This window comes from Lissotriton helveticus, chromosome 1_2 (assembly GCF_964261635.1).
Source record: "Lissotriton helveticus chromosome 1_2, aLisHel1.1, whole genome shotgun sequence".
NCBI classification, from domain to species: domain Eukaryota; kingdom Metazoa; phylum Chordata; class Amphibia; order Caudata; family Salamandridae; genus Lissotriton; species Lissotriton helveticus.
Window position 1 is genome coordinate 59,528,607 of NC_136058.1, and position 12,839 is coordinate 59,541,445.

General features: G+C 47.4%; 1 protein-coding gene across 2 annotated transcripts in view; it reads left to right on the top strand.

The window, feature by feature from the left end:
• Nucleotides 1-12,839, top strand: part of ANKRD13C (ankyrin repeat domain 13C) — a 394,963-nt gene that overhangs the window by 113,476 nt on the left and 268,648 nt on the right. For both annotated transcript variants that reach the window (XM_078668732.1, XM_078668741.1), the window contains exon 6: nt 1,600-1,666. In XM_078668732.1, coding sequence (XP_078524858.1) covers nt 1,600-1,666 — 67 coding nt within the window. The remainder of the gene's footprint in view (nt 1-1,599; nt 1,667-12,839) is intronic.

Sequence of the window (12,839 nt, forward strand, 5' to 3'; positions counted from 1 at the left end):
CAAGATGAGATTTATCTGTCCCAGATTTATCTTTGTGACTTGTGTGAAGATTTTGAAAGGGATGGTCTTCAGCAGTGGTTACATCAGGTTATTGCTTGCTACTTGACTCCAGCTGTTAGTGCACCTTGTATCGTCAGAGTAGGTCCACAGTTCTTGTCCCACCTTTGGATCCATGTCTGGATTTCTGCAGACAGTGTCATCACTTCCTTGGGATTCTGATCTACCCACCCTTATCCTGAAATTATTATTATTTTGTAGGTACTGCATGATCTGTGCAAATGTAAAATCATGAAAATAGCCTATGTTTTTCGTTGAATCCAATTTATTTCTAGAATTTTTGAAAGCATTATTTGGATGCAAGTGTAGGCAAAAAGTACTGTTTCACATTTTTCTTTTTTTTTAAAATGTTTGGTTATTTTTTTTTCCCCTTGGTACAACACAGTGTGTCTTGCAAAATATGACATGGAAACACAAATAAATACTTGAAAGTTTAAAGGTACGAAGGGCCTGACTACGAGTTTGGCGGTCCTGGAGCGGAACGCCACGCCAGCACCCTGCTCCAGGGCCACCAAACTTGACTGCTGGCCACCTGCCAGATTACAAGTAATCTCCTGGTCTTACCGGCGGTGGTGGGGTCCTTTGGTGTTCCTGTGGCAGTGCCTATGAAAAAGCACCACCATGGGAGTGCCAAAGGCCATTCTAGCACGTCCTGGACTTTACTGTCCATGCCGGCCGTACTGGAACAGGGGGTGAATGCCCACATGGGTGCATAACATGTGCCCCCTGCAGGCACCCCTTGGCCCTGAGGCAACAGGGGGCCATCTAGGGCCCTCTGCGTTTCCTCACCGCCACAGTTTTGATGGCGGCCTCACCACAATGAAAACTGTGGCAGTGAGGAAACTCCAGATATGCTTGGCGTTGCCGCAGCGACACTGCCAAGCATATTGGAGCCTCTGACCGCAGCGCCAGTGTGCACGGGTCTCTAGCGGTTGAAGTGGTATAGTGGAGGGGTGACCGCCGCACTCAAAATATGGCGCCGGACTGCCAATGCGGCGGTTCCTTCCACAGCACACCGAGTACGGCGGTCCTATGGACTTCCGTACTCGTAATCCGGCTTTAAGTGCGTACTGAAGTAAACGTCAATAACGGTTTTCTGAGTACTGCTTGAGTATTAACTTGTATATGTGCTGTGTAGTAGGTGTGTAGCTGCTGTGTAGGGCATGTCTTAATATTTACAGAAAAAACATTTATGATTAAACACAATTACCTTTTAGAATCTGCTTAAACTGCATGCCTTGTATGAATTCTTAAATTATAAATCTTTATTTTTAAATCTATTGATGTTATTTAATGACATGTAAAGGATATGTGGTGATAGAATGTTGGGTGCATTTTGTGAATTATCAACTTTTACTATTTGAGTATCTTCTGAGCATAAAAATGGAACATGTATGGAAGAAATGAAGTCTTGTCTGACAGCCATGCATTCTGATCCTGCTAAAGGGACAGTCAAATGTTAGTCCTTTTCAATTGTTTTCTTTACTTGAAGCACAATTGAAGAAAGTGACCTAAATGTTTCCTTTCCTTTTATACATGCAGTGCCTTTACTTTCCCGAATTCTGCCTTCTGATGCATGTAAAATATATAAACAGGGTATAAATATAAGGTAAGCTTTGCTGTTTATTTTATTTTTTCAATTCTTAATTTTTCAGATAAACAGGTTTGTCCTAAGTTCAGGTGGCCTATCTCATGCCAAAATGTATGTTTTATTGTGTTAAATTCTTAGCATGTGATCAGTCGTGCGTGAGGGAGAATATGTGGTATTATCCATGTTAATGTTTTGTAGTTGCTATGAGGACAAGAACGACCGTCAGCGTTTAGACTTTGAGTGGAATGTGCAATTTGTATACTGGCAACATAAGTCTCTGTTCACTGAAAACTCTGATGTTAAAATGTGGCTGTGAAACACCTGTGTTCGAATTTGGTAAATTATTGTTTCTTTTTTTAGGTCTGGCTTCAGACCGCTTTAGTTGTTTAGTCAGCCGACAGTGGTCTTAGTGCCAGCCCTCTTCACCCATAGGTTTTCATGTGTTTCCCACTGTTTGTCATTGCTTGGATCGGTTGTCCCTTTGATGATGATTATCATGAACAAGGTTGCAGTGGAGGCCGAAACGGGTTGATGTTATTTTCACCTTGAAAATAGAAATAAAATAATGGAATAAGGAATTATTCAAAACCTTCCGTGAGGGTGACCCAATTTGCTTTGTTGAGAGTAATTTGTGGCGATATATATCCCTTCCGCTGTTAGCCCCCTCCCCCTCTTCTAAGCCTTTTGTTGGCCGATTTGTGATAGTTTGCGCTTAGGCCTCCATAACTTTTTTCCATATAAACTAGCCTTGTCAAATTTGTGTCTATTTTTTCCCAATATCCTGGCGATTCTAAAGGTACCCAGGCTGTGTAGATTCCCTTGGAGGTGATTGAGAAAATAGGCAAAATATAGCTTCATTTTGAGTTTTTGGGGGAAAATTGAAAAAAGGTGCTCTTCAAAAAAGTGTCTTTTTTTTTCCTCTAAAATTTGCATCAACAAAAGGTTTGCTGTCCGGAGGTCACCATTTTCCTGGCTTTCAGGGACATGTGGAGATGAATCAAAAATCCAATTATTTTTTTTACCACAATTTTTGCATTTTTCAAAGCGGTAACCTATTTTTTGTAATTTTTGTGCTTTCAACCTACTTCCAGTTTGTGGTGGAAACCGCTGTGAAACCCGTTGGTGATCCTGAAAAGCTATAGATTTCTGAAAAGTAGACAAAATGCCAGATTCAGCAAGGGGTCATTTGTGTAGATGCTGCAAGCTATTCCCAAAGAAACCAACTGTTGAAATAAATAAATAAAAATATATTGAAAATTAGTAGGAAAAATTCATGTGGTAAAATATAAAGAGTGAAAATAGGTGTGAAGGAAACCTATGTATTTCTGAAATGGGCACAAGATATGGATTTTAGAAGCAGTGGTTGTTTGCAAATCTCAGAATTTTTGGGTGTCCATTTCAGCATGTGATTTAGAAGGCATTTCTCACAAGGTCTCCTTTCTTACACACTGGCTTACATTTGGAAGGCAAAAATGCAGAGAAATACAATCGTAATAACACTTGTTATCACTATTCTGCGGTCCCCTAAGTTTCTCGATAAAAATATTACCACCCATGTGTGGGTAGGCCTAGACTTCTTACCACAAATATGACCCACTGCCATTGTAGCTTGCGTGTTGTGGTGCAGCTAAAAGTCAAGAGTCGATATGGCACACATCTCTGTGTGCCATGCCTGCCAAGCACTGCATGAGACTTCGGTAAGTCACCCTTAAGTCAGGTTGCACTATACCTCATGTGAGGACCTATCTGCATGAGCAGGCAGGCCCCTATAATATCTAAGGCTATTCTTCGATATTAGAAGTGCCCAGTAAACCTATACTGAGTATATTGTCTAGAAACAGGTCATTACCATCTTCCTAGCACCATAATTGCTTTCCAGAATCCTGGGATGTTTGGTATCAAACATCTCAGAGTAATAAACTGCACTGATTCCAGTGTCAGATTTAGTATCTCATGCACTCGCTGGTCCCTTCTAGAGGGGACACCTGAACCAAACAAATCGCTGGTGAGTTTCTGACTGGTGAATACCAGCATGCCTCCAGGACACAGGTTTCTGGACCCCTGGGGTGGGAGACTTTGCTCCCTGGACCCAGAAACAAAACCTTTCCTGGGCAGAAGGCTTCACGCCTTGCTACCTTTGCAACGCAACTCCAGCCTCTCCTGCTATCCGGAACAGGCCCCCTTCCTGTCTCACCCCCTTTTGCGGCGGGAAGACTGGTGAGACAATCCGGACAGCCCAGAAGGTGTGCCCGCCTCTGCCAACCACCCCTCAGGTGGAGGAGACGAGGTGAAGCCCTCTCATCACTGTCAGCCATCTTGTAGATTGGCAGGCACCCTCCGTAGGAAAGTGGCTCTATATATACTGGACCAAAGTAAGGTACAGTGTGTATAGAGTTCCCAGTGGTTTGGCAGAGGCTAAAGTTAGATGTAACCTTACTCTCTAAAGTGGTAGCTTGGTCGAGCAGTAAGGCAGTATCAGAGGACAGTGTAAAGCATTTGTTGTACACACTCAGTCAGCAAATGGTCTCTCACACTCAAGAACTGAACTCTAGGCCAATTGTTTTGTATCAAAAGATATAGTTTTATTTTAGAACCAACAAGGTATCAACTTATATTTTCTCAGGGTGAGTTACTTTAGTTAAATACTTTTCAAATAGGCAATAGACTTTTTGAATGCAATAAGTACAGTCTGTTGCAATAGGCAACACAATTTCAAACACAGTGCAACATTGAGCTCAATGGGAATTTCTAGTTAAATGCAATTAGTTACTTTGTAGATTACTTTTCTAACCACAGGACTGGATCCTAGATTCAATCCCGGGACATGAGCTGTAAACAGTTAAGTAAAAGCGTTTGGTTACAGTAGTGATTTTTAAGGAATATTATTGTATTTTAAAAGTTGACACTTTAAAACTTTTTCAGTTGAAATTACCAATGGTTTCCTATGGAAGAAAATTCACTTTGCAGGTAAAGTATGTTCATGTTACTTTTGTAATCCAGCACTGGACTCCTAGGTTCAGCACTGGGATCGCTATCTAAAACAGGTAAGTAATTAGGTGTTGGTAGTTGGTACGATTTTTAAAGAATATTTGTAGTTTGCAAAAATCGACACTTCGAAGAAATTTCACAGAAAAACAGACAATGGTTTCCTATGGAAGCAAATACAGGTTACTGGTAAGTACGGTTAAAATTACTTTTCAGGGTTTGTGCTGGGCTAAAAGGTGCAGCACTGAGGTCTCTCCTGATAACAGGTGAGTAAATCGGAATTCGTTGTTTGGCTGATTTTAGGTGAATATTTTAAAGTTCCAAAACTCCACACTTAGAAGAATTTCCAAGTGAAAACCAGTCAATGTTAACCTTTAGGTAAGTACTCGACTGGCAGAGTTAAGGTTCTGGGTGTAGACTTGGGGGTCTCCCAGGGTCAGGTGGGTACAGTTGGTACACCCTCAGTGGCACAGGGGCAGCCGGGTGCATAGGTAGTTAGGCCCAATGTTCTCCAATAAGAGGCAGGGGTCCTTCGGTTGGTGACTGCTGGCTAGCAGGTCACGCAGCTGTGGGAGCTGGGCTCCTGGTCCCTTGCTCAGGGCAAATGGGGAACTAGGATAGGACACAGGTTGCACTGCCAGGGGCACTCGGCGGCTGGGTGCTTTTGAGCCGTCTGGCGCTCCATGTTATTCAATGGAGATCTTGAAAAGGGAACAAAGGCTGCAGGCCCGGGGACGGTGGATCTTCTGGAGCGACCAACACTTCGAGGGGTAAGTTGCGATCTTGGAGGGTAGGTAGGCACCCCGGAGTTGGGCAAAGGAGCCAGGGGGGGCGCCGGGTGCAGGGGTGACTTGGGACGTCGGGAAATCTTACCCTCTGCTAGTCGCGATAGGAGGGGTCCCTGGTTCTGAGTCTGCAGGCGTCGAGGAGGGTCATTGGGCACTGGATTCCTGGTCAGAACCGCCGGGGGGATGTCCTCAGGGTCTTGGTCCACATGGGCACCGGCCGGGCTCGGCGGGTGCAGAGTGGGCTGGATTTGCGGTTCCTGGCTGGCACCAGGGGTACTGTGGTTTGAGCAGAGCCACTGCCCGTGGGAGTCCCAGTTTCTAAGAGGGTCAAGGCAGGCATGGCCTCCGGGGTTCTTGAGGTTGCTGTCCGCAGGAGACGCCGGGTTTTAGCAGGAGCAGGTTCAAGGATCAACAGACCTGTAAGGCTCGGGCCAAGTCAGTTGGTGTTGTCCCCTTGTGAGCAGCTGCACGGCAGGTCTTCTTCTTTGTCTTCTTTCTTGTTTCGAAATCAGGATCTAAGGAAGGAAGTTTCAGGATGCCCCTAAATACTACATTTAGGGGCGTTACAGGTAGGGGAAGGGCAGGGACCAATCGGTCCCTGTCCTGGGGTGAGTACACCCCCTAGCCTGCTCCTCTCCTGTGGGAGGGGGGCATGAGTCTCTCTAATTGGGCAGGGCTCCCCATCTTCAAGATGGCCGGAGCCCGGAGTTGTGCTTCATCTCGCCTCTCCCACCTGAGGGGTGGAGTTGGCACAGGCTGGCACACCCCCTTTCCTAGCGTAGGTTTTCATGCCAGTCTTCCCACCATAGTGGGGGTCAGAACCCATGGGGGCCAGTTGCTGAGTACAGCAAGTGGTCTGGAGAAGCTCACAAAGGTGGTATGCCTTTGATGCTTCCCCCGCCCATCCTGGGGGAGAAGACCTAGCACCTTGCCCAGGATGTGCATTGCTGCAGGCCCTGGAGAGTGGGGGGCTCTCCGCCTAGGGGTCCAGCAACATGTCTGCCGTGTGGCAGCCTCTCAGACCAGACAAGGATTGTAGGTTCGGTTTCAGGGGGCATCTCTAAGATGCCCTCTGTAGTACATTTTACATTAAATCCCACACTGGCATCAGTGTGGGTTTAATGTGCTGAGAAGTTTGATATCAAACTTGTCAGTCTTCAGTGTAGCCATTATGGTGCTGTGGAATTCGTAATGACAACCTCCCAGCACCATATACTCTTAATGGCATCACTACACTTACAGTGCCCAGGAATGGCCATGGGTACTGTAGGGGCACAGGGCTCATGCACCTGTGCCCACACCACTGGCATAGGGCACCCAGCTAGAGGGGTGACTGATGTATGCCAGGGCAGTGGATGTGTGGGCATGGCACACAGGGATGTGGGCCATGTCGAGACTTTGTTTAGATCTGCACCAGGCCACTCTGTCTGCAAAGGCAGTGTGTGGGTGTCAGGGTGCAGGGCCCCTAAGGGTGGCACAATAAGTGCTACAGCCCTTGGAGGTCTTCTTTGGTCACAATGCCCTGGGTACCTAGGGTACCATTTACCAGGGGCTGACGTGGCCAGAGATGCCAATTGGGTTTCTGCTTCAATACAGTTTTAGGGAAGGAACATAGGCCCTGGGCACCTGATTGGCAGGAACCCAGGGCACACTCAGTCAAAGCACATCAGCAATTCAGCAAAAAGTGGGGGCATACCAATGCAAGAAAGATGGCACTTTCTTGCACCCTCCAATCAGGGCAGGGATTATGCCCACTCCTTCATATGGGGCGAGCACACTAAGGGTATAGACACCCTAAGGTCAGCAGCCCATTGTTTACTACCGTGCAACCCCAGTAACACCCCTAAATACAGCATTTAGGGGCACCCCTGAACCCAGCTCAACAGTTCCTGATGACACAAGATTACTGGCGAAGAAGATGCAGCAGACAAAGATCCAGGCACCCATTGCTTTGACCCCAGCCCTACCGGCTCTGCCTGCACCTTCATGAAATCTCTGCAGCGCAACTTCCAGCCTGAAGACCTGCGAACCTTGGTGGACTGATCAACTTTGAAAAAGACTCAGGACTCCCGAAGACAGGGGCTTGGTCTCCAAAAAGAACTCCACGCCCCTGTGTAACCGCGAATGCTCACCTTCAAGACCTACCTCTGCGCCCATGCCTGGGTCCTGAGGCCCATCGGACCCAGAAGAGGTTTCCCAGGGTTCTCGAGCCCAAATCCATTGAGGTCTGATGTCTCCCAGCGTTCGTGACAACGCCTGTAGCCTCTGCACCAAGACCCTCCTCGACCGCAACCTTGCCGGTAAGGAGAAACCCAGCGTCCAAAGACACCCCTGCATCCTCCGGCCCTGCATCCTGGTGATCAGACCCAACGGTGTCCCAACGTTGCCTGGTATCTCAACTTCCTTCCCTGGCTGTTGTTTCCATCGAAAAGACCTTCTCATCTGAATCTGCAACCTGAAACCGATTTCCAGCGGGTAACATTAGCCGCCTGACGCTGTGTGACCACCCTGCACCCGGCCTCCCTTGGGCCTCTGGTTGTGTGGTTTTGGTGCTGCCTTGGGCCCCCCTTTGTGCTTACTTTAACTCCTGAAGATTGTCCCTTTCTGTGAGCAGCCTCCAACCGATGTGTCCCTTGTCCCCATTTACTAGCATTGGCATCTCTGCACTCTGTACCCAGCCCAATGTTATCCAATGGGGGATAGAGGTCTCCAGTTGGTGGCTGCTGATAAGCAGGTCACTTGATTGTGGCAGCAAAGCTCCTGGACTTTAGCTCAAGGCAAATGGGGAAACAAAGTTACATGAAAGGTGCACCCTCAGCGGCACTAGGGCAGCAGGGTGCTGTTTTGACGTTGGGCGCCCTGTTTGCAATGGGAAACCTCTGGTTTGCAAAAGCACTGCAAGCTCGGGGACAAAGGTCTTCTGGGTGCGACCACCACTTTGAGAGGTATGTTGGGGGTTGGCTATGCACCGTCGGTTGAGCTACCCAAGGCCGTGGTGCGTCTGGTGCAGGGGTGCCTTTTAGGGTTGGATCTTCTTACCAGCTTCTGGTCGCGGTTGAGGGATCTTCCGGATTTAGTCCGGATCCCTGGATCTCCGGTCAGGATCGCCGGGGAGACCTCCTCGGGGTGTTTGTCCGTTCGGGTCGTGGATGGTGGGTACAGAGTGGGGCGGATTCGCGGTTTCCGTCCGGGGCCTGAGGTTGGAGATGAACAAATCCGGTGTTCTCTGGAGACCAAGTCTTTGGGTGTGAAGGCAGGCAGGTCCTACGGGTTTCTCGAGGTTGCTGACTGCAGGACACTTCAGGATTCGCAGGAGCAGGTTCGAGGCTGGTAGGGTTGGGGCCAAGTCAATAGGCGTCTTCCTCGTGTTAGCTTCGGCATGGCTGTACAGTCCTACTCCTTCTTTTCTTGTTGCAGGTTCTTGTCTGAGGAAGCAAGGTTCAGGGGTGCCCCTAAATACTAGACTTAGGAGCGTTACAGGTAGGTAAAAAGGTTTGGACCAATAGGTCCCTTCCCTGGAATGGGTACACCCCCTATTATGCCACCCTCCTGTGGGAGGGTGGCATATGCCTGTCCCTGGTTGGCTGGGTCCCCCCATCTGCAAGATGGCGGGGACTGAGAGTTGTGCTTCACCTCTCCTCCCCACCTGAGGGGTGGAGTTGGCAGAGGTGAGCACACCTCTCTTTCTCACTTGTTTTTCCCGCTGGGTCTCCCGCCCATAGTGGGGGTCAGAATCAGTGTGGTCCAGTTGCTGAGAGCAGCAAGTGGCCTGGGTAAACTCACATAGGCGGCAAGCCTTTGAAGCTTCCCCTTCGTGAACCCTGCCCATCCTGAGGGAGGAGGTTTGGCACCTCGTCCCAGGATGCGCATTGTTTGAGGCCCCAGAGAGCAGCAGGCTCTCGACCCAGGGGTCTAGAAACGTATGATGGTAGCAGCTGAAAGCATCCACCTAGCCTGGACACTAGTGGTAGGTTATTTTTCAGGGGGCATCTCTAAGATGCTCTCTGTGTGCATTTTCATTAACCACTTGGATGCTAAGGGTATTTGTTCTTCTTCATGTAATTTCCATTGAAATCAATGGAAACTCCATGACGAGTTACCCTTGTCATTAGCATTCAAGTTTAAATCCCACACTGGCATCAGTGTGGGTTTAATGTGCTGAGAAGTTTGATACCAAACTACTCAGTTTTCAGTGTGGCCATCATGCTGCTGTGGAGTTCGTAATAACAAACTCCCAGCACCATATACTCTTAATGGCAGCACTGCACTTACAATGTCTAAGAATTCACTTAGACACTTTAGGGCTCATGCACCTGTACCCTCACCACCAGTATAGTGCCTCCGGCTAGAGGAGTGACTGACCTATGCCTGAGCAGTGGGTTGTAGGCATTGTAGGCATGGCACACAAAGATGTGTTGACTCTTCACTTAGTTCTGCAACAAAACACGCAGCCTGCAAAGGCAGTGCATGAGTGTAATGGTGCAGGACCTCTAAGGGTGACACAAAGTGCTGCATCCCTTAGAGGCCTTCTCTACCTGTGGTACCATTTACCAAGGGCCAGAGATGCCAATTGGGTTTAGGCTTCAATGCAGTTTTAGGGAAAGCATAGGCCCTGGGTACCTGGTTAGCAGGAGCCCAGAGCACACTCAGTCAAAGCACATCAGCAATTCAGCAAAAAGTGAGGGCAACCATGCAGAAATAGGGCACTTATATACACCCCCCTGCACCCTCACCTCCCCAAATGAAAGAGGATGAGACTAACCTTTCCCTAGAGAGTCTTCATTTTCTAAGTGGAAGAACCTGGAAAGTCCATCGGCATGGGCAGTCCCAGGTATGTGTTCCACTACAAAGTCCATTCCCTGTTGTTAGATGGACAACCTCATATTTTCACCTTTCATCTGCATTAGCCATCCGAGAGGTCTGCGATCAGTTTGCACTAGGAAGTGAGTACCAAACTAGTATGGTCTCAGCTTCTTCAGGGACCAAGCCACAGCAAAGACCGCCCTCTCAATGGCACTCCGCTGCTCCTTGGGGAAAAGCCTTCTGCTTATAAAAGCAACAGGTTGGTCTTGGCCTTCATCATTGGTCTGGGATAGGACCGCTCCTATCCCTAGCTCAGAGGCATCAGTCTGCACAATGAACTGCTTGGCATAGTCTAGAGCTTTGAGAATTGGTACTCTGTGGCCTGATTCATCGGCAGCAGCTTTTCGGTAGCAGCTGATCTTTTATTTCCCTCGCCTTCACCGCCTTCACCGCCTTCACCAGCAACTCGCGGTACCCGCTTCGCGGATCCCGCGTCGTGTGGGCCGTCATCTCCTGTGAATATCACGACCTTGATGAGGACTGTTTAAAACAACTTGCCAGTGGAGGTGACATTTGGCATCTGAACCTGCAGGGCTGCGAGCGGGCGGAGGCGCAGGACTACCAGTCCCAGGAGCGCCCGCCCGCCCTTATTGCAACCACCTGGGCAGCTCTCCCTGCAGGCTCCTCCCCTTCTCATACAGAACTTATAAACACTCAGGACTAATCCCGCTGCGCGGGAGCGACCGGGAGAAGCCCGGGACAAGGGCGGGACCGTCTGTGGCCGTCCGGGGCCAGAAGAGGCTGGGCTGGGCCCCCCCTCTGATAAGCTTTGTTTTAGTTTATTTATTATTATTAGGCTTGTACTCCTATCTACCCCTGAGCTCTTTTAATTGTAATTCGTGAAATAGTGTGTTTTATTTCTATTTTAATTAGTTATTGGCTGACTTAACTTGCCCACCTCCTGTTTAGCAACCCTTTTCTTTTAGACATTATTTATTACTGTATTATTATTCAAGAATGTCTAGCCCGATTCCCAATTCTCTACCTAATTGTGTGAGTGCATCCATCCTCGGGCCCCCTTGATAAATGTTTTACTAGAGCTACTAAAGATATTGACAGAGAGTTAGCTCTAGCTGAAAGGAGGGCCGAGCGTCGCCTCTCAATTGAGTTCCTTAAGAGACAGGCCCCTCTTAATCATGAGAAGGTTGTTGTAAGCACTTCGGTACTCGATAGCACGTATGTTGAGGCTGATGCGGAATTATTTAATACTGATAACATCCCTTTAATTTTCCAAGAAAATCAACTTTTATTGGAAGACTTAGATTCAGCTGAGGAGGGTAAAAGTAACTTGCCCACGGCCACATCAAATAACCTTATAGATCTCAATACCCCCTCACCTTTGGATGCTGTTCCCCATTCTATTAGTAACATCTTACCTCCACCACTGAAGATCCAAACTGAGATAGTCACGCTGCTTGATCCTCAATCTACTACTAAATCAAGTAGACCGCGTGAAAATCAAATAAGACAAGAGAGTAGAGGAGCGGTGCGCTCTCCGGTTAGGAAGAGAAGAAGGAAGGGAGGGAAAAATAAAAGTGGGTCGGGCAACCCGTGGAAGCCGCCACAGGTAGCTGTCCCCAAAGAATTCCCATCAGATGTAGTCGGGAAAGAGTTAATAGTGGGGAAAGAAGTAATAACAGAGAAACTTGTCATGGATCACAAATCAACCCCTAATGATGGGCTTTTTGAGGCTGTTGAAAGTCTTTTAAAGGCTCTTATTCTCCCTCTAGTTGAAAGGCTTAAAAGGCTGGATAAAAAATTGGATCGCCTTTTTCCACAGTTTACTCCATCAGAGAACTCAAATCCAATCACCCCAGCTATTCTATCTGAAAATAAAATTATAAATAAACAATCTGAAAGCAATCAATGTAGGCAACACACTTCTATTGTGAAACCGAATAATGTGCCTGCGATTAAAAACTCTATCACTCCAGCAGGCACATCAGCTTCAACAGTTAGGAAAGCCACAAGTAAAGAAAAGTCTTGTCCAGTGGTTTTGAAGCCACTGCACACCAATAGATTACCTTCTACCCAAATAAACTCCTTTAATAGAGGTAAATCTAATTATAAAAACATAGTAGATTTGCCCCCGGACTCATCTAATTTTGTTGTTATTTTAACAGGCGTTCCTGTTGTCCCAGAGGGAAATGTGGAATCAAACACTAGCTTAAAAAACAGTCATTCACTGGCTACGTTTGAATAGACCATTACCTTTACACTTGAATGGAGACATTGTCTCAGTTAGAAGGTGTTTTTGGGTGGGCATACGCCCTAAAGATATAGAGGGTGATTTGATTATTGTCAACTTTCGGGATCATAGGGTGGTCACTTATATCCGTGACTGGTTCCCGGGTAATAGTAATGGAGGAGTGTCAACCCGAAATTTGACATACTTTTACCCGGAAACCTGATGTTCTCCTCGATTACACCTCGGATGAGACATGGTTTGGATTTTCCCTATCATCGTAAACAATTTATGAACCAGTTTATTCCCACCCATCTTAACAGAAATGCAAATTTTTTTCCCTCCGCAAAATCACCCTAATATGTACCCT